Source organism: Ylistrum balloti, unplaced genomic scaffold (assembly GCF_031769215.1).
Source record: "Ylistrum balloti isolate Yb309-2 unplaced genomic scaffold, AGI_CSIRO_Ybal_v1 Utg370242, whole genome shotgun sequence".
In the NCBI taxonomy this organism is placed as follows: domain Eukaryota; kingdom Metazoa; phylum Mollusca; class Bivalvia; order Pectinida; family Pectinidae; genus Ylistrum; species Ylistrum balloti.
This window is the reverse complement of record NW_026782196.1, coordinates 2,973,896-2,997,075: the sequence shown is the minus strand read 5'-3', so window position 1 is coordinate 2,997,075 and position 23,180 is coordinate 2,973,896. Positions and strand designations below refer to the sequence as shown.

At 34.5% G+C, this 23,180-nt stretch overlaps 1 protein-coding gene across 1 annotated transcript; it reads left to right on the top strand.

Annotated features, from left to right (window-relative positions):
- The first annotated feature begins 309 nt into the window (after positions 1-309).
- LOC132552223 (uncharacterized) lies at positions 310-22,339 on the top strand. Its single transcript, XM_060216369.1, has 3 exons — positions 310-461; positions 18,039-18,205; positions 22,290-22,339. Exons 1-3 carry the CDS (start codon positions 310-312, stop codon positions 22,337-22,339), a joined length of 369 nt encoding a protein of 122 aa, XP_060072352.1.
- Positions 22,340-23,180: the final 841 nt, after the last annotated feature.

The window sequence follows — 23,180 nt, the reverse complement described above, 5'->3', positions numbered from 1 at the left end:
TTTGCTCCTCCCTCATGCCTTCAACGACAAGTCTGAAATTCACATGATATTCAAAGCATATATAATTCAAAGCACTGTGGCAGCCTTCAGTACTTTGGACCTTAACAAGCAGCTATTTCTATTGATTACTACACTGATCGGACAGATACCTCGTTACCTTATTACATACACCCATATACTGAACAACGAGGTACTATTCACGCACACATCACCTGGTACTAAAGAGATCATTCGATGAATGTGTCTTGCTGACCTAGGGACAGGTGGAATTCGCTTAATCTTTAAACCTTATATCAAAGTCTGAATTAAATGGACCGAGTGATGTCAGTGAAAATAACAGACATATTAACTATATCTTTGTTCCTTCTGCTTACTCTCAGAGTTACACTAGCCTATCCTTTTGGACTTCAAAATTTCGTGGTACCGAAGGAGCCAGCAGCTGTAGACCAGAGCGAGTATTGGTAAGTAAAATGACTACTATCAGACAATGTACCTGCAAGGTGCTTTAACGACATTTATTTTTTTCTAAAACGTATATAAAATTATGCATATCGAAATACTAATATGATTGTCTATTGTCTTTTGCATATAATACTCGATAATAAAGATAGCAAGACCTTCGATGCCGTATGCTCTGTGTTGATGACAAAACATGAAAACTAATCGCTATCAACAAATAACACGGAACGTCGCCGGCAGCATTGTTTCGCAATTGATTTTAAACAACATATATATCATATTTGAGTTCTCTTATAACTGATGGCAGTATGTATGACGTACAGACTTATATAAACCAACAATTTGTAAAGGGTGATTTCTTTTGTTAGAGAGAGCATTGGAAATATAATGCTTCACTTATCTAGAGATTGGATGACAGATGATATGAAAATGTATGGAATATGAACATGGCGCTGTCATAAAACTATTATAAAGTCCTTATAAATGTATAATTTATAGTCTTCATAGTCCAATAAAAAATAAAATAGTGATGAAATAAACTTTCTTATTAACAATCGCTGGCAGACATAACCTGTATGTTGCGTATATATTCATTCGAATTGTAGTACGATTCGGAATATACTCAAGATCTGGATGTTCTTTAGAAATTATCAGATATATAGAAACTGCAAAAATAATTGAACGATTGGGTAAGTGCACCTCCTCGTCTAGATTTTGACATTTCTTTCGATCGGTTTTGATTTTCCTCAGTCGCCTCCGAGGTTTCAAGTTTTAGGCTTTAACATTACAGACCAGTCATAAAAAGGACAGAACAGATGTATGTGGTTGTTTAATTCATTATGTTGTTTTCATATGTCTAATTACCGATTTAGTTTGAAGGATACTATTAAGTTGTGTGTCTTTTTAAAATCCCTTGTTAATGTGCATTGAATGATCTCTCTTGGGAACACTTTAACATATAAGTGCGTGTCGACTATAACTGCACTTGTGACGAAAAATGTGCCAGCAGGAGTTTGCATTACGAAGAACACTGTATGTATTTGACGGTTTTTATTTTGACGTAAAGTCAAGATTTTCCCTGAGGAAGTTGCTGACAATAAAATAAACACAAAGTAATTTAGTTACGTATAATCATAGGTCACTGAACAGATCTAGAAGAACGAAACTGATATTTAGCATATCTTAGTGGACGTATATCAGTATCGGTAACGATATCATACCGAATGGTGCAATACATCAACATGTCTTTTTCATATCTGATACCAAATATTTGTTAATATAGCAATTTTAAACCTGTGTCCTAATCATGTTGTCTTTTCATGGCGTTACTGTTTGTATATCTCGGTAAAACCATTTAAGCCCGTATTTTATAAAAATGCTATTGTGATTAGTCTTTCTTTCAACGCAATGGTCATGATTTTTGTGATTTCGTGAAATCATGAAAGAGGTGTTTATGACATATTCGTTAATCATACCCTAAGAAAGTACGGGATACACACATCTCTGTGCAAATCAATGGTACACGTATTGTGATTTATCGTATGTACTGATCACTCTTAGTTTCAGTACATGTACAAACTAAATGCACACCAAAAATGGGTGCGTTCTTTTATCAGGCAATACTGATTTAGTTAAGACAGATGTACAACTAATGCCAAATTTAAGATGCAAAATGCTTCAAAATGTACAAAGATGTCTGTCGGAATATGTTAACGACAATACAGTTAGAATAGACATGATAACAACTTAGATAGCTGACATGATCTTAATATCAAAAACAGAATGTGTTCATGTAAAAGATGGTCAATTATGTTGCTTATTTTGTATACATTGTAAGCTTTGTACCTTTATAAGTATCGTCTAGTAATATGATCGTATGATACATTTTATCTGACATAAGCCGCCACTGCAATAAATTTTGCAATTTCAGTCACCATCAACCAACTTAAATGATTGTTTGCGCAATTTGAAATTTCACGAGTAGTTAATGAATCTGCAGATTTAAATGAAACCTTTTCAAACTAAAATATCGTTTTCCCCGTTTAAAGCACAGGTTTACCAAAAACGAAAGAATAGAGAAGATAATGGGAAACCAAAAATGAACGTATTTAATGTGTGTTATATACGTAAGATCGCTGTATGGAACGATGCTCTATTTGAAACCAACCACTCTACTATAACGAGAACTTAAACAAAAATAGTATACTTCTGATCTATTTTTGAAAACTCAAACGTCAACAGAAAATGCTAATGTTTTGATGGTCAATTAACAAATAGTATTCTACAGTGACAGACCAGTGCGTGTTCAATTTCTCTGGCAACAGTTATCGCCAGGCAATAAAAACAAGATGTAAGACAAGTCATTACAAACGCAGTACAATCTGGGAACAAAGAGGTCTGTTCTTTTGGTATCAGAATATTTTGTTGATCCATTAAGTCATGCTTAAAAGGCGTTGTTTGTATCAAAATGTTCGTTCTTATTCCAGGTAATGGAAACAGGTGACAATAACGTACTGCTTTAATTGACATTATCCTTTTCCTTCGATTGGAAAATCAATTATCTTGGATGATTGGTTTCTGTTACGTTACTTCCTTTCTTTGCCGAGGAGATAACATCTTAATATAGTACACATTAAATCTAACTGGTGCATTAAAGATATTAGCACTTTGAATATCCGAAAATCTGACAACACATTTCTATGAGGCAAATGATAAAACAGTTTGTGATAAGAGATATTATAAATCTTAAATACCGGCCTTAGGAGACCGACAACATAAACTCAGGTCCTGCTTCAGAGTATACAGATGTTTGGGATGGTCGTAGGCAATGTTTATTTTCTTCACATGCATTAACTGTACAATTTAAAAATTTATTGAAATGTGATAAACAATAACTTGACAGGGTTTCTTGAGAAAAGCTGTAGTAAACATTCATGTTGTAGCACCTATGGCCGAATTTAACTCTTTTGAAAGGTATTAGTATATTTCATCATTTATTGAAGATAAAATACTAGTGTTTTCTAGGAATGAGTAACTCAAAATCGAATTCGATAAAGCGAGTTTATGTGTAAGGAAAAGCATACGCACTTGTCAATTGAGATGTTACAAAGATCTATTAATGTTCGTTCAACTGATATTGTACAGGAGACACGCAAGTGAATAGTTATCAATGGAGCTCATGCAACCCATCTCCGTTTAAAAGAATGTCAAATTAGCTTTGTGGTGCAGTCTGATTCATTAATTTACTCTATCTAATTCTATATCTGTGTAAAAAATATTGCCATTTCCTTATGCTTCTATTGTACAATTCTTACGCCAAGTGTTCCTAAAGAGTAACATTCTAGATGACATATGACATGAAAAAATAAACGAACATGACAGAAATATGAATTGGTTTTTAATCTTTTTTATACGTTCTCTTATTACTTTTTGTCAAGAATTATTAGCATCCGCAAAATTTGCTAGTCCTTACCTTGTAGCATAGTAATGAATTATATTTAAAAAATGTCAGGAAAACATGTTAATAGTCAGTGACAGTTAAATGAAACATAACAAGAGAATATCAACATATAAACATAATCATAATCAAAACTTATGTAAAAGTAAAATAAGACGAGGTGTTGGAGTTTCGGAAGCGTCTTCCGCTGCATCGATGACACCAGCCAGTAAATCTTGGTAAATCCAAGTAAGTAATGACGTAATTCGTCTAACATAAAATAGAGATGGAGAGCCACTTTTGTTTTTCTGTACCGAGCCAAAATGAAACATATATTTTCAGACACTTACCACAACATATAAAATCAGTTATTTATATAAATAAACGTAATTTTAGAGTAAATTATGGAAGTAACTTTGTCAAATTATCGCAACTGCTTTCTGTCACTGCCGAATATGGCAAAAATATATACGGTGGGCGTGTTCCGACAAAGATAGTGCCATTTTATTGTCATGCTTATAGATTTGTTAGATATTAAGGTGAGTTGTTACTCTTCATACCTCATATTACATATTGATGATGACCCATATCTAGTATATACATGCTTATATAATTACTTTCCAGCTCTTAGTACATGACCAAACATCCAAAAGCGGCAACATAATGGCAAAATATGCATATCACAAATCGTATTCCTATAAAAATGCCAATAGCCTTGCTAAAAATACCTAGTTTTGTATATTATTTGGATGTGAACCCGAATTTGGCCTCATCTAAATCGTATTATATTTAGGAGTTAGTTATGAAAGTCAATCTAGTGTTTACAATTGTGTATTAGAATACTTTTCATCTTAATCCAATTCCGTTAAAAGAGTCAACACACTTTCACCATGTACAATACATAAAACATTGAAATTCGGTGATACTTGCTTCAAAACTGTGACATTAGGTCTAAAAAAGAGCTACTACTAACAAGGTCGACTGGCAACAAACGTTACAAAACCCTGTAATAAAGGAGTTTTCGGAGTAGATTTATATAAATGACAAGCAATCTCAGGTCTGAAGAAAGGAATCGTGTCCTCAATATTACGTAAATCGATGTATAAATGTTCTTGATTTTGTATTGTTTTTAATTTGGTTTTTGCTGCTACTACAGATACGGGAATTAAACTACCGATTAAAAAGAATATCAATTCAAAATCAAAATAGATGAAACGAAAACAAAATATTTTATGGCCAATAAAAAGGCTTCAATACAGCATACATTATGATACTTGAAAAGGTTTTGATGTTTATAATATCATGCTAAAACATTGACATCATCAAATGACTAATTGGATGCAATATCGTAATAACTGCTGTTGATAGATGATAAAAAAATGAAGATCTTTCTAATTAGTAGAATTATTACAAAATACTAGAAGACAACTTTTGAAAGTTAGGTTAAAAATATTGCTTTACGTTTTGCATTGTTGTATACATCATAACTAAATTGAGAATTGGAATAACGTCACAATATTGTGATCGTAGTTACAGTCAAAACTAATAAAATAATGAACAGATATATAAATATATAAACCAGAAAACCAAAAATCATGAAGAGATCAGATCCTGATGTGTCCAAATATTTGTTCCTGATCATACAGTCTCCTGCTGTTTGACGCAGTCATTGGTCATTCTATACCGACAGGCACGTTGTGAGATATCCGGGATTGATGAACAATTACTAAAGCAATGTATGGTTAACACTGTGTTAATGTTGTGTAATCAGACGTGAGAGGTAGTCACCTTCTCATCCATACCAAATATCCAGAGTTATGCTCAGATTAATATTTAACTTTTGATATCAAAACCTGAGAAAGTGCTCTTTTAACAAACATAATCAAGCATGTTCGATTACAAAATGTAGCTCACAAAACCATCAACCATCATTATTGAATACCAAGCAAACTTCGTCCTACGTATACAACAGTTTCATTTAACTTTCTATCTTAAATTCACGTCGTGATGGCTCGCGCCGATTAATATGTCATGGAATTCCTGAACAATGTTATCATAGATAACATTTACATCTACGATGTAAAAGGCGGGACAAATGTAAAGTTAGGACCTTTTTTGAGTTCATTCAATGATAGCTAAGTTTAAAGCAAAGAAGAAATAAACTGATGTAGAAATCATGAAAATGATTGAATTACTTATCAACACTGTCTAACAACAGAATATTGGCGTGTTTATGGAATCAAACCGTGCGCTTGAAAAAGAGAACAGAGTCTATATTTGTTTAGATATATTAATGATACTGTCTTTTAATAACATGCATTTATGTGCAAGTATACTGATGACATCGATATTGACAACATGTTTTTCATATTCTGAATGATGTGTTTGTGGTATATGTACAAGGTTATGTAATAGATATACTTCTAAAAGCAGACCTTGTCTTGAGTTGTAGACCTTTAAAAAGTACACACTTTGATTTTAAGTAAATCTAACATTAAAGTTAAATTTAAGTAAGGTATCATTGTACTTTCGACATTCTACATTCGCCAGTTCACGGGAGGAATTTTCCTGCCGATTGCTTGACAATTAATCGGCTTCATTTGGATGTACGATGCACAATTAGAATCACTTATTTGAGATATTACATGATGTTGTAAATCTTTTGTAAATAAGTTACATTTCCAAAAAAAAAAAATGAATTTGAATTTTCTTATCGTGTCAGCATTGTCTTGTTATAATAAACGACGACGGAATTCCGACATGACAACGGAGTCTCGGGTTTCAAAAATGATTCCTGTAGCTTTACTAAGAAGGAGATTTAAAAGGACGAAACAGTCATATGATGCAGTTTAATGCATTATTTGACTCAACTATACCTTACTTTGAATTTGTAGTGAAACATGTTATTCAATTGCTTGTCTTTTGTACTTCTTTCAACTCAAATTAGAAAATAAGAGCTGTGATTGAAGATCTACATAAATCTCTAATTCCTTCATTAAATGTAATAACCATTCGTGACATAATGTAAACGTAAAATTTCGCGTGATTGTTAGAGTTGGTTAGTTTCTTTCTCTTCCCTGTGGGAGTATCATATCCGATTCCTTGTGCTATTAAGTTTAATTTTATGTTCCATGATAACACATTTTGTCAATAAAAGTTATATTGTGAACCTTTTAATTGTGTTTTCGATTTGTTCTGTGCCCCCAGGAAGTGATGTTTCAACTATCTGGATATGATTGCAGGAGTTGGTAGTTGATACGCTTTGATATGCCGTTAATACTAACTAAGTTTCTCCTATCGTTGGGATATTATAGAATTAAAACAGTACTTTCAAGTTCTTTATTGGTTACGGGGATTTCATGTTAACTTGTATTACACATAAAAACAAGTATAACGATAAAAATTGGATCATGTTCGTCATCCCATGTATCCCTTTGATACTTAATGGTACTATATCTACTACAACCATCTCTCGCAGATTCCTTGATCTAGGACCAGGTTATCAATAGTAATCGTAGTTCTTAACACATAAATCAACCATTAAGTCATTATAAGAAATTTGATTATAAAATAAATTTAAAGGTGGCTTTAATCAATATAGAGATAGTCTGAACTGGACCTCCTGGCCCCGAAAGTTCAATACTGGTAAGAGATAACAAGTGATTAATGAACATTTTCAATAATGAATTATTCAATATTTCGGAACATCCTTTATCATTTAGCAGCTGTTGGTTTGGTGCGACAAGTCAGATTGATATATTCTGAGCGTTAATTTGGCCTTGAAAGCTATTGTATTTTTAGTGCCAACAATTAAACATTTTCTGCAACCGCTGGTTAACACTAACTAACCTTTGAACAACTGGGGTCATTTCGTTATCAAATGCCGTAAAAGCGAAAAGGTTCAATCAAAGTTTTACAGGTTTGGAAGTGATATAAAGATTCAGTCAATGTATCATTTAATTGTTTGGAACGTTAAAAATCGTGTCTTCTTATACATATATATATAAAGAAAAATGAGAGAAACGTGTAACTATTTTCGTGCAAAGTATCGACTGCCGACAGGGAAAAAAATCCTCAAGAGATACAGGTTGATCACGTTTATAGGGAAGTTGTAAGTTCAAAGGTTAGTTGAAGCTGATTGGTTGTAAGTGAAAAATTCAAACTGCTTCCACTGCAAAAGAAAGAGAATAAAATTTTAGCAATATGTAAACGACAGCATTGGAGTAGCTAGGACGTTTATAAACTGAACCAGTAAAATTAAGGAAAAAATGAGTTACTATTTTATCTGATCGAAACCTCCATGAAAAGCCATAATGTCTTCAATTCTCTTTATTTGTAATAGTTATCAAAGTTTTGCGTTTTCACTAAAATTGAATATATATATATATTTATGAGACCAAAACTACAGGAGAACAGTAGCATTCCCCTTAGAATTCGGGAATCTTTATTTTTTCCTGATTTGCCGTCGAATGATATATATACTACACAATGTACTTCCGTGACATATATTTTTTTAACATACCGGGAGTTATAGCTCTCAATATTTTGATTAACTTGTCATTTCCATGTTTCAACAAATGAAGGGATTGCTAGCTGACACCGATAAACTAGAAGAGCCACGATCAGTTTAGAATGTATATACCTCATAAAAAGACCTGCTTTTAGTCTTAATTGTCGTCGGCGTGGGTTACTAACACCTCCGACTTTTTATCAGTCTTGGACCCTAACGTATTGGAGGAATGCTATCATCCATCAGCGCTAAGCATCACCAGATTTGTATTGGATCTTCACTTACATAGAATTGTTCCACATTTGTCTCTATCAATAATGTTGGAAAGATGTGAAACATAAGCCAATGTAGGAGTGGGATATCGGAATGTACTGTAGTCGCCAGTTAACGTATTTGTAGGAATGTATCGATGGCGTTCAGATAGACAAATCTTTACAACACAAACAACGCTGTCAATTATTATGTTACATCAATTCTATCTTTAGATGTTTCCTTGTAAGAGACGATCCAGATTCTATTTAATCAACTTTAACGTGTATAATTACATTGCTATCAAAACTTGGTGGTTAGGATTTACATTATCTGGATCAATTGGTGAAGTTTTCTCCGATCTTAGAGGTTTTGAATACGCGAGCATAGCCTTGTCGAGTGACTATGGTTGACCAATACAGCATGGGAACCAGTAGAAGTGTCACCCGGAAATATCGTGAACACTATTGAAAGATAAAAAAAAAAAAAAAAAAATACCAACATTGATATAAAATCATAATCTTAACTCCAATTCTATAGACATACAACGAAAATATGACCAGGTGTTCCGGAAAAGTGAAAGTCTTCTACTTCATCGACTACACGTCTCCGTAATTTTCATCAACCAGCATCACTTTAAACTCAGCGTTATGGGTTTGTCTGTCAGTTGACGACATTTTGCCCGAAAAACATGCTTTTGGAAACTGACCCATGAATATCGAATCATTTATTTTCCATAGTTTTAGATTCAGGAATGTTCTCACCTAAAAATGGAAAATTCACGACAGGGTGTTAGAAGTCATCATGTTTTTACACATATTGATAAGAAGTTACCCATTTTGATATTGTTGTCTGTCAGAAGATCCTGCCAAAAAACATGACGAAGATGTTGTCAATTAGAAACTGGATCATCTTTAAGACTTCGTCCTCCGAATATTTCCCCTTTATTTGAACATATTTGTTCCAAATACACGGTTTAGTATAAATCACTGCCATATATTTGAACCAGTAAATTTGAAGAGTAATATCTACTTCACGTTGTGATGTGTCACTGACTGTACGATTAAACTAGACCTTCGCACATAACCCTTCATTTTATTTTTAATTAAAAAATCATCGATCGATAAAGAAGTTAGTTATCAGTATCAACGTTCAGAATTAACCAAGAAATCTCAATAATTCCTTAAAAAATCCATTACCGAAAGATTCAATTTGATCAGCGTTTGATTTACATGGCCCTAGGGATGGCAAAGTTCAAATTTTCTTCTTATATTATTGCCTTCCGGTTTTTTTTCTCGATAATTGTACAATAATGTATTTCTATTAATTACTTTTTGTACAATCAGTTTCTTGATTTTGCCGAGATTCCGTTTGAAACTACAATAAATCCACAGCTGCATAATGGATAATTAAAATGGTACATATCCATCATAACACTGACCATTAGTCGCAATAAATTTCGGTAAAGTTTGCAAAAACTTTTTTCCTCGTCAAAGTTGAAGTCATTTCTACTGAATATCTATGAGCTCCGTAGTAACGTCATTGCTTAATGTGTTTGACGTTTGACTACAAATATGACGTGACATGCGACATAGTTCATTACGAAATTCCAATAATCATACTCCTTAAACAAGGATAAAACCAATGTATAGAAACCAATTACCTTGGAGGCTTGTCCGAGCAGAACGTTAGAACAGCGATATATTCTCTGTTTAATCATGAGACTATTTTTTCGCCTGGTATTGGTCTTGTATGACGCGTTTGATCTTTATATCTAGTCAGTGACTTTGAACGTAACAGCATTATCATATACACAGACAAAGGCAAGATTGCAGTAGGACCTGCTAGATGATTAACCCCTGCCAGCATATGACAAGTGGAAATTAGGAATCTACGCAGACAGAATAATGAGACAAGTCATCATATAGCCCGAGCTGTGAAACAGTGTAGCGAAAGTTTTATCATAGATAATAAACTGGGGGATCTCGTGACGAACCCAGAAAAAAAAACCAATGACAGGTTGACACAAGCAATGAAAAACAGCTGTAAATACTGCTTTCAAGTCATACATCCAATGGAATTGTGTTCTATCACTATGCTTATGAAATCAAATATCCTCAAGTCTGGTAAGTTAATATGCTAGACTGTGGAATTCTGGGTACATTTAAATGTCTTTAAACGGATTAAAACAAAGAACTATCATCTCACTTCTAAACGACTTAAAAACATTCTTAAATAAGGCTTTATTTAACTGGTAATTACGTCTGTCTCCTTCAATTGCTGTGATTTCCATAATGTTTTCTAGCAGATGACATCTCAACGTGGTGTTTACCCTTTGGAGCACGTGTTTTTGGTTCAATCTAATGTGGCCTTGTCATTATGTAGAACTGATACATCGCCGCATTGTTTTGTTCCTAGCCACAAGGTTAACCATGACATTGTTGAGTGTGTTTTTTTTTTTTTTTTTTTAACATACATTTGTGCAATACTGTTCAGAACATAAATCCTCTCAAAAACGGTAGAATGATCTCCCTTTATACGTATTATTGTGTTTGTTTTGAGAATGCGATATATTCATTTTCATATTTGTGTATCCAATATAGTGTGAAAAAAAAGACCGATCCGTTGTTTCGACTTCATGAATTTCCGGCACGAGTTTCATATATCTAGCTTTTTTGTCTTTTCTTCATTGGATAACAGCTCAGCTCTCGCTTCATTGGATTGATACCGAGTGATTAAATGTACCATGTGATGATTGGTTTCACAACGGCTATCATGTAAAAACGATAATCATTTGTTGCATGTTGAGTTACTCCTTTATACAGACTATCTAAATAAGATATCGCCTGACACTAACTTCAGATAGACATCAATAATACATAGGCGTGGACCAGAAATAACGGTGACCGAGAAACTTCAGAGGGACATGGTAGGCTTAGCTCTATCCCACAACAGTGTTTACACTATAGAGCGTTAATTGCAATCCGGTACCGCCTGTCAGATGAAAAAGATATTAATCACTTACCATTACAGGTATGATATTATCATTACGTTCGTCATGATATGATATCAGCTGATTGTAATTTTGAGTTGTCTTAACTAGGCTAATATTAAATAGGAACAATTTGGCAGAATATAACATATTTTAGAGAGACTATTATTACCAGCATTCCATGTTTATCCTATTGCTTGTTTAGTTGTAACAAGAAATGTCAAGGATAAACAATATCTGGCATGTTATTGCAGTTTGAAAGAGTGTGTTAGTCTGTTCATTACATAAATTTGACGTTAAAAGGTTGTAAAATGTACATTTGTTCCGGAGACTATGCATTATCTGCTTCATCGATGACACTTACCATGTAAACGATGCAATGACCCAAATTAGCCACTTTTTAAAGTAAAAGTCTCATTTTTAATCATATTTCTTTTCGCGATTACGCAGCAGTTTTCCCTACAGCCGAAGAAATATAACTATGAACCAAAACGTATCCTAAAAATTGGTACATAGATACCCAAATGTATTATCCTTAACGTATGTAGATATGGATTACTAAATGCAACATACAATATTCAATGATGTGAATAATCCCTTCAATAAGTGAGTTAGATTTCCTGTCGACGTTGTTGCGTGTTATGAATGCTAATGAAAATGTCTGTAGGACTAATGATGACGTGTTAGAGATGACCCTGACCTTGTATCCTTCGTGAAATGTGAGGCAATGCTTGTCATTTCCCCAACGTCATACGACTGATCAGATATTTCAGTTTATCAGAGTTTCTTGCTTGATGGAAATTGAATATACATGGATGATACAATATTACAATATATCTGGGTTTTTTTTTCATTAAGATATAATTAACATATAATATAAAGATTCACATATTTGAGAAACAACACACCAATGTATACGTTATATGGATGAAAGCACGTTGTATCGCAAGCATGTATAAACATTTGTCGCCCGATGCCTCGTTTTCGATTCTACACCACGTTGAATCCCAAATGACATTTCGTACCAGCTTAACTTAGGTACATTGGAATAAGTTTCGGGACTAGATTTGTCTACAAGTTTTTCACTTCTTTTTAAAGTAAATTCAGACATGTATGACAGCTGAAGATATTAAGCCTCATTTCGTTATTCTAATCTAAGTCTGAATCCTAACCTGACAAATATGATTGACTTAACACTTGAACTGTGCGAGAGGCTTATGATAGAGACTTGGATCAGCACCATACTCAGACCTACAACGTGAAATCTTATTATTTTTTATTATTATTATTTACTGATTAGCAATGGTTACTAACTAGTTCCAAGGTTCGTTTCCTAGCTGTCGTGGTAAGAGTATTAATAACATGCAGACTATCTCCATGGAAAGTAATGCTGTCTGGGAAAAGAATCACAGTTTTACCACTAACCAATCCCACTCTCCTCTTCCAAACACCTACCCCAATACAAACACTGTCCTAGAAGTAACACAAACTTACGCAAATAAGTTTATTCAAGGTCTTCTCGTCTTAACAAAATATTTCACATCTTATCATTACATAAATGAGATGGCTAGTGTTTTCTAAATGTTAGTGACATGTTTGTCGAACTTTCATGGAAAGGCTACATTTATCGAAGAGCTGATTTGTTGTAATTATATATTGTAGCCCGGTTCTTCTTTTGAAATCATGACATCATTTCGATTGACTCACTTTCAAATTTTCTAAAGTACTTAAGTGTTATAAAGGTCAAATTCTTTTTGAATAACTGACTTAATTTTATTTTCTTTATTCTACAACAAGAATGTGTATAAGGCAGGGTGTTATAATTAAACTGTTCTGATCGTTTTACTATTTTCTTTTATCAAGGTTGTGTGACGCCGAAATCAAAACAAATGAGATGTAACAGTCCAGAGTTTAATTAATACAAGCTTAGGATAAACACATTTTTATGTCTTTTTTCCCCTTTTTTAATTATAATAATACAAAACAGTATATACATGTACATTATAGATATTACTCCTTTCCATTTTCTATCGTCTTTGAAGACAAATTGGTTTTGTTTTTATTTCTTTTTGTCTCTCCTCGTTGCATTGTTTTTGGGGCAACGTACACATTGAACAGCCTTTAGAGAACTTAATTTTATCATAACAGGATTTGCGTGCATTTTTTACCATCCTTGATTAGGGGTAGGTATTAATCGTTTCAGAAAAAGAAACACCAGGAATAGATTCTATATATAGAATGCGTGAACAACTTTTCGTCCTCATGATCCCTAATGATGATCACGATTAAAAAAAACTCGTGTACAGGATGTGGTGAATCAGTAGATAACATCTTAATAGGTTGTAGAGACATCTAATATTGATGTGTTTTGGTCGATGTCTTTCGAGATGTACGCACATATATCTATACAAAACGCTACTGTACCTAAGGTTGATTTTCAACATCTGTATCCTCATCAATAATTCCATTATATCCATCAACTATACGTGGTTATATTAATTACCTGCAAAAAATAAACATACATAGAAAGTTTTATCATAATAGTATGTATTGACAAGAATTTTACGTGCGTTAAGGTCATCATAGTGCAAACCTAGATAGCAGCTTATTGTATACAGACACTATTTTTAAAAACAACTAGATAAAACTACAGTAGAACGTTATCTCGATTTCATATAACTCAAAGCCTCGTTTAATTCGAAATATTTCGTCTGTCCCGACAAACCTTCACACTGAATATTCCTACTTGCTTAGATCTTGTACTCGGATAACTCGAAGTTTTAATAAGCTCTGCCAACTTCGAGATTCGACTGTATCTTAAAGTATACTTAAAACTAGTGTATGATAAATCTAGTATACTACAGCTGTTATGATAATCTGGCTGTACCAGGAATTAGGAAAATGTTCTCATTGATGTTTATTTCGGGTACCAACAATCTGCATTCTCTGTGGCTCCTCGTTCCCGGTTGCTATCGTGATGAACCACCTCGTTTCTACGTATCTTTGTTTCCTGTTGTCCTACTCCTTGTTTATATCTTGTGACCGCGTCCTACCTACATTTGTCGCCTTGTTTCTATTTTGTGACCGCGTCCTACCTACATTTGTCTCCTCTTTTCTATTTTGTGACTGCGTCCTAACTGTTGATACATTTGCCGCCTTGTTTCTATTTTGTGACTGCGTCCTACCTGTTGATACATTTATCGCCTTGTTTCTATTTTGTGACTACGTCCTAACTGTTGATACATTTGTCGCCTTGTTTCTATTTTGTGACCTTGTCCTACCTGTTGATACATTTGTCGCCTTGTTTCTATTTTGTGACCGTGTCCTACCTGTTGATACATTTATCGCCTTGTTTCTATTTTGTGACTACGTCCTAACTGTTGATACATTTATCGCCTTGTTTCTATTTTGTGACTACGTCCTAACTGTTGATACATTTGTCGCCTTGTTTCTATTTTGTGACCTTGTCCTACCTGTTGATACATTTGTCGCCTTGTTTCTATTTTGTGACCGTGTCCTACCTGTTGATACATTTATCGCCTTGTTTCTATTTTGTGACTACGTCCTAACTGTTGATACATTTGTCGCCTTGTTTCTATTTTGTGACCTTGTCCTACCTGTTGATACATTTGTCGCCTTGTTTCTATTTTGTGACCGTGTCCTACCTACATTTGTCGCCTTGTTTCTATTTTGTGACCGTGTCCTACCTGTTGATACATTTGCCGCCTTGTTTCTATTTTGTGACCGTGTCCTACCTGTTGATACATTTGCCGCCTTGTTTCTATTTTGTGACCGTCTCCTACCTGTTGATACATTTGTCGCCTTGTTTCTATTTTGTGACCGCGTCCTACCTACATTTGTCGCCTTGTTTCTATTTTGTGACCGTGTCCTACCTACATTTGTCGCCTTGTTTCTATTTTGTGACCGTGTCCTACCTGTTGATACATTTGCCGCCTTGTTTCTCTTTTGTGACTGTGTCCTACCTGTTGATACATTTGCCGCCTTGTTTCTATTTTGTGACCGTGTCCTACCTGTTGATACATTTGCCGCCTTGTTTCTATTTTGTGACCGCGTCCTACCTGTTGATACATTTGCCGCCTTGTTTCTCTTTTGTGACTGTGTCCTACCTGTTGATACATTTGTCTCTTTTCTATTTTGTGACTGCGTCCTACCTGTTGATACATTTGTCTCTTTTCTATTTTGTGACTGCGTCCTACCTGTTGATACATTTGTCTCTTTTCTATTTTGTGACTGTGTCCTACCTGTTGATACATTTGCCGCCTTGTTTCTCTTTTGTGACTGCGTCCTACCTGTTGATACATTTGTCTCTTTTCTATTTTGTGACTGCGTCCTACCTGTTGATACATTTGTCTCTTTTCTATTTTGTGACTGCGTCCTACCTGTTGATACATTTGCCGTCTTGTTTCTATTTTGTGACCGTGTCCTACCTGTTGATACATTTGCCGCCTTGTTTCTATTTTGTGACTGCGTCCTACCTGTTGATACATTTGCCGCCTTGTTTCTCTTTTGTGACTGTGTCCTACCTGTTGATACATTTGCCGCCTTGTTTCTATTTTGTGACCGTGTCCTACCTGTTGATACATTTGCCGCCTTGTTTCTATTTTGTGACCGTGTCCTACCTGTTGATACATTTGTCGCCTTGTTTCTATTTTGTGACCGTGTCCTACCTGTTGATACATTTGCCGCCTCGCCTTGTTTCTATTTTGTGACCGTGTCCTACCTGTTGATACATTTGCCGCCTTGTTTCTATTTTGTGACTGCGTCCTACCTGTTGATACATTTGCCGCCTTGTTTCTCTTTTGTGACTGTGTCCTACCTGTTGATACATTTGCCGCCTTGTTTCTATTTTGTGACCGTGTCCTACCTGTTGATACATTTGCCGCCTTGTTTCTCTTTTGTGACTGTGTCCTACCTGTTGATACATTTGCCGCCTTGTTTCTATTTTGTGACCGTGTCCTACCTGTTGATACATTTGCCGCCTTGTTTCTATTTTGTGACTGCGTCCTACCTGTTGATACATTTGCCGCCTTGTTTCTCTTTTGTGACTGCGTCCTACCTGTTGATACATTTGTCTCTTTTCTATTTTGTGACTGCGTCCTACCTGTTGATACATTTGCCGCCTTGTTTCTATTTTGTGACCGTGTCCTACCTGTTGATACATTTGCCGCCTTGTTTCTATTTTGTGACTGCGTCCTACCTGTTGATACATTTGTCTCTTTTCTATTTTGTGACTGCGTCCTACCTGTTGATACATTTGTCTCTTTTCTATTTTGTGACTGCGTCCTACCTGTTGATACATTTGTCTCTTTTCTATTTTGTGACTGCGTCCTACCTGTTGATACATTTGCCGCCTTGTTTTTCTTTTGTGACTGCGTCCTACCTGTTGATACATTTGTCTCTTTTCTATTTTGTGACTGCGTCCTACCTGTTGATACATTTGTCTCTTTTCTATTTTGTGACTGCGTCCTACCTGTTGATACATTTGTCTCTTTTCTATTTAGTGACCGTGTCCTTCCTGTTGATACATTTGCCGCCTTGTTTCTATTTTGTGACTGTGTCCTACCTGTTGATACATTTGCCGCCTTGTTTCTCTTTTGTGACTGTGTCCTACCTGTTGATACATTTGCCGCCTTGTTTCTATTTTGTGACCGTGTCCTACCTGTTGATACATTTGCCGCCTTGTTTCTCTTTTGTGACTGTGTCCTACCTGTTGATACATTTGTCTCTTTTCTATTTTGTGACTGTGTCCTACCTGTTGATACATTTGCCGCCTTGTTTCTCTTTTGTGACTGCGTCCTACCTGTTGATACATTTGTCTCTTTTCTATTTTGTGACTGCGTCCTACCTGTTGATACATTTGTCTCTTTTCTATTTTGTGACTGTGTCCTACCTGTTGATACATTTGTCGCCTTGTTTCTCTTTTGTGACTGCGTCCTACCTGTTGATACATTTGTCTCTTTTCTAGTTTGTGACTGCGTCCTACCTGTTGATACATTTGCCGCCTTGTTTCTATTTTGTGACCGTGTCCTTCCTGTTGATACATTTGCCGCCTTGTTTCTATTTTGTGACCGTGTCCTACCTGTTGATACATTTGCCGCCTTGTTTCTATTTAGTGACTGTGTCCTACCTGTTGATACATTTGCCGCTTTGTTTCTATTTTGTGACCGTGTCCTACCTGTTGTCCTACTTATTTTTCGAGTCGTACCCTTTGATCTATATCTTACCTTGTTTTATTTTGTGCCATCGTCGTTCCTTTTTATACATTTGTCTCCTTATTTCCGTTGTTATGCCTGTGTCGTACCTGTTCTTTAAATCTCTCCTTGTCTGGTAAAATTTTCCAAATGATCAATAAATTATTTAATATTTTCCAGGAATGAGCTACTAGACGACGGGGGAACAAATGTCCCCAAGAAACGAGGATGTGTTGGATTTCCTTGTGTATACACCCACATGGCGGAAAGGGCAGGACGAGCTTCTATAGAGCGATATATAGCCAAACTTATTGAAGACTGCATGAACGATGACCATTGCAATCCAGGTAAGAATAGACCCTAAAAAAGTTATAAGGCATTTTTTTTTTATCTTTGGACAAAGAAATTTGTGCCGGAATCATTAAGGTATTTCCTGTATATATAGACCGCTTTGATATAAAAAAAACACAAAATGACGACAGTCTGATTTTCTAAAGCGTCTCCGGACTTCATATTATTTTTTTCTAAATACGATATAGTATATCCGTAGCCCGTCCTCAGTTACTTTTAGTTCTGGACTTTTGTTTGTTATTGTAACAAAAGAAGTCTTTTCGGACATACATTTAGAAATAAGTGAACAAATTTCAATCACAGGTCAGCATATGTTGCTTAATATTTCCAAAACAAGAAGAAATAGGAAACCCCTGAAAATGTGTTTGTTAAAGTGAAATATGTCAACAACAACAAAAATCATAATCAAATTGTTGTCTACCTTTCACTTTTCTTTCTCGATAAGAAATAAAATGAAATTATCCTGAATTATTGTCATCATATGAAAAGGATCTCTTTATGCAAAATAATTCCATCGGATATGACTTTGTCAACTGATTGCTGGAAGTGTAGGAACAAGTTACAATTCTTTGTTTGCTTTAAACGCTTACAAAGATCTGTCTTTCATACTCATACTTTCATACGTTTGGTCGAAACATTGTTTTCTTGGCTTAGGTCAAATAACTGGTAAACAGTATAAACTACATTTGACAAAACAAAAATCGATTAACTTAACAAAACCAATGTTGAAAAGCAGGTTGTTTTGTCATATACTAGTTATGCGTACACAGGATGGGGATGGGGGATGTGGTTATTTCATCCATGTTATATAACCGATATTAGATATATCAATTACATATCAACGACAATCTGAATCCTTTCATTTAACGTCAATTGATTTAAGTTTTACCATACAAACAAAAATCAAATGTTGAATTTGAAATATCAAACACAATCCATACGATATGTATTACATGAGCATTGCGATAAATCATGAAGTGGAGACTTTGGAACTGTACCAGTCTAATACACATTAATGGTTACAAATCCACTCTTCAGGGATTTTTGTTCAACAGAAAACGTGTTATACATAAAAACACAAATATTATCATAGTAATTATTTGTTAATTCATCATGTTTAGGCAATTTATAGTTACGGAATCCTGTGAAGACAATGTTTCAAGTTTGAACTGATAATTGCTGAATTACCCCAAGCAAGAAAACCAGCGGCATTTTCACATATCATATACTGTTATTGCAGCAACAAAATCGACATGGTAATTTGTCACGATTTTCCTGAAAGTCCCAATGTGTATTAATACAGAATAATCGCTTCTAGGCATGCGTATAAGAGGTCTATATATAACACTGTATTTCGTATCTTAGAGTGAAACATTTATTTTCACAGAGCACAATCCAAATCAAGCCGTCATATCAAAACGTTCAGCACAACAAGATGTTGACCCCTTAGAAGCCAGTGTTTCATTACTTTAATAGTACTTCAATATCAAGATGTGTTCTCAAAAGTTGTTTAAAGGGGTTGACTTAATGACTATATTTGACTTGTTGAGCAACTACAAAAAGCAATGACATATAATAGTAAAATCTGGTGACATTCCTCATTGTGTCTTCTCGTGTTTTATTCAAAAATGAATAAATGCCAAAAGGACATCTTTATCAATTTCTACACTTTTTGTTTTTATATCTGTGATAAGACCAGTACTAGATTATTGATCATTTGAAAATTGGGTTACAATGTCTATTTTTGAAATGGTTATAAATGATGGACAAAGACTATGACATAATAGTTTGATTGCTTTAACTTCAAAATTGTGTTGTCAAATTGAAAGTTGTGAAAACTGTGCGTGTCATAGCGAATATCATTCCAAAGTGATAGAATTTGAAATTTTGGAAATGAAGTAACGTTTTCAACAAATCTAATTGAAACACTGTCACGTGTTTTTTTTTTTTTTAATTTAAAACGAAAATAGACATCATCATTTGCCTTCAGTTTTGAAATATAGACGATTATTATTTCCACCAACTGATACACCTCAAGTATTTGTCTTTATAAAGACCACTTATTCTTTAAATAAGGGATATTCAAATCTACTAGAATGCCGCCTTGTAGACTCCAAGCTGTATTAAACAGGAGTCGATTTACCTTCCTTCTAATCATAACATCGTTTTTCCTAGGTTATTTGACTTTTTATTGAATTTCAATTTGATAAGAAACTGTTTATCTAAATAATCCATTTTAATAAAAATAATAAATAATCAAACCAATGACCTTTAAGCGTTACTTGTCAAAACTCCAAGGTCACAAATCACATGAAACATGCATATTATCAATAGCCAACAGACATGTCTAATAATCCCCGGTATATCGTAATGGAAAACACAAGAAAACACTCTAAGTATCATTCCAATTTTCATCATATCTGTCGTTAATCATTCCTGCGAAGCGCTGTCTGACTGCTTGTCTCTATGTTATCAGTAAAATTGACAAGAGGGCCGCACGTCTATGTATAAATCCGTCATTGTCTGAATATTGCACGTTAAAAGAGAAACTACAACAGAACCATGCAATTGATCACGCAGCGATGTCAATTCAAACTCGGTAAAACGAAGTTAACATATGAGGAAAGGAAATATTTACAGGAGACCTTTTAAAACATTAAAGAGAAACTAAAAGACAAAAACAATGTAACCCGGAAGGGTAATCGTCATCAACATCCGCTACGTAAATATATGTCCAAATAAGTGATGAGAATGGTGTCTTCAGTAACCTGCTTACCTCGTTATCTCGATACCTGTTTTACGCGTTTCTCTATGATGTTAAACCCTTAGTTTAATGAACATTTACCTGTTCCTTGGAAAAACTAGTATATGAAAGGTTTGAGTATAGTGGTTCCTGCAATGCATCAGACACTCCTCGCAATATAATCTGTAAATTTTCGCCAAGTATCAACTTGTAATTCACTGATACAGGACAAGATAAAATAAGGGTATCATTTAAGAAGGCAGAGGTGGTAGATCAATCAGGTCACACCTCTGTCACTTAACAATGGTCCTTACTCCGTTGGAAAACATGTTATGTAACATGATCTCTGGTACAATGATAAATACGCTATATGTTAAACCATGGGGAACGTGCTATTTACATGTCTAATACTGAAGTTTTTTACGTTAACTTTCATTCTTAATTGTACATTTGATCTGATAACTTCAGACTAAGGACAATTCCGACAGTTTGATTGTATATCATTGTCTGTTTTACTTGATTTGCGAGGTACAAGACACGTTTGTTTTAAACATACAACATCTGATGACGTCAGCAGGGGTAAACACAGGATGGCTTTAGTAATATTTAAGCACCTGATACCTATTTAAAAGTACATATCACTGTACATTAAACTACTGTTTGCTTTTACCATGTTGAATACAACAACTCTCCTTGCTATTTAACCTTGATAAAGTATGCTTCACCATCATGTGATACATTCTTCGACATTTTCGAGCAAGCTTGTGGTGTTACATGTTACATTATCAGTGAAAACTTATTGGTTGTATTAGATGTTAATGTAGAGACGCTTAAACCGATATTTTGTATTGTCAGCTGTGTTTTTTGGGAGTTCATACAAGGTTTATATTTCATCATCAAGATCGGGTTATAGTTTCAGTTTTAAAATGCTTTTTAGATCTTAACAAAGGTCATTTGTAAGCGACCTGTAAAACACTGTGTTGGTCGCCATTCCATTCATAAGCCTTCCGTGTCATAGTCTGTTATTCCTTCGTGCCATGTTATCGGACAGACGATATGATTAGAAGATATGAATACCGAAATTGAAATTTTCCATGTAGATATTTTATCGTTGATTTCTTGGGTAATCAAATAATTCCTATTGTTGCGAACTGCTATGATAAATTTTAAAACAGTTATTGGGCTATACCTATCCATAAAATAAAATGTTCATGAAATTTTGATCTTTTGGAAAAAAAACACGAAAATCAAACCAACCACGAAAATATATGCTTCTACAGTATGGTCCATGTAATCAATATTCGGTTTTAGAATACATGCCATTTTCCTTTTTGCAGGAAAAAGAAAGAGGAGATCGTTAGTAAAACTTCTAAAACAACGGAGATGAAACCGAGCTGCCCTGTTTGATGCAGAATCGCCAATGATCTGAAGAACAGAATTCCGACAGTGCGGTCAACGTTATTGACATGTACAGTAAATAGGGACAATTAAATTAATCTCAATATTTTTCTATATGGATTGATATTATTTTACATATATTTTCCAAAGTAATGCGGTTTCCTACAGTGTCTTTGGAGTGCTTTTGTGGATAAAAATACTGCTTTGAACTACCTTGACCAGACAAATTTGGCGGAACAATAAGAAATTATCTTTCCTCGATTTATTTTTTAGTGTTACTTTGATAAGTCAGTTGCTGCTTTCCATTTAGCATCGTGTCTTAAAATCATCCTCCTGTGTCTGAATAGGCTCGATGATGTGTCAACATCGGAATGGTTACAGTTGTATCTAACTTTTAAATAATGAAGGAAACAAATGTTCTCTATGGTTTTTTGTTCTACAAACAGCAAATTAGTCACCACCATGAACAGGACTTCTAGACCATAACTTTGATTCTTAATTAATGTAATATTCAAAATCAAGGCACATCGTATCTGTTGTCATGTTGATTTATTATTTATTATAAATAGGACAAAGGATTTCTCTCCTTTTCTCTAAGGGAGGTGTCGACAATTAATTGAGCAATTACAATCATCTCACAGCGACATATGAAGTGCTTTGTGACATGATGTATTTGTGAGAAGGCAGTATGTGTCGACAATCAGTAGAAAAATGTGAACGTTAAACAGATTTTTTTTCATTTATAACATGTATCATTTTACTGCTGAATTCATGAACACATTTTGGCGGAAAGTAAAAAGGGTAAAGTGCCAAAGTCAGAGGAAATCCAC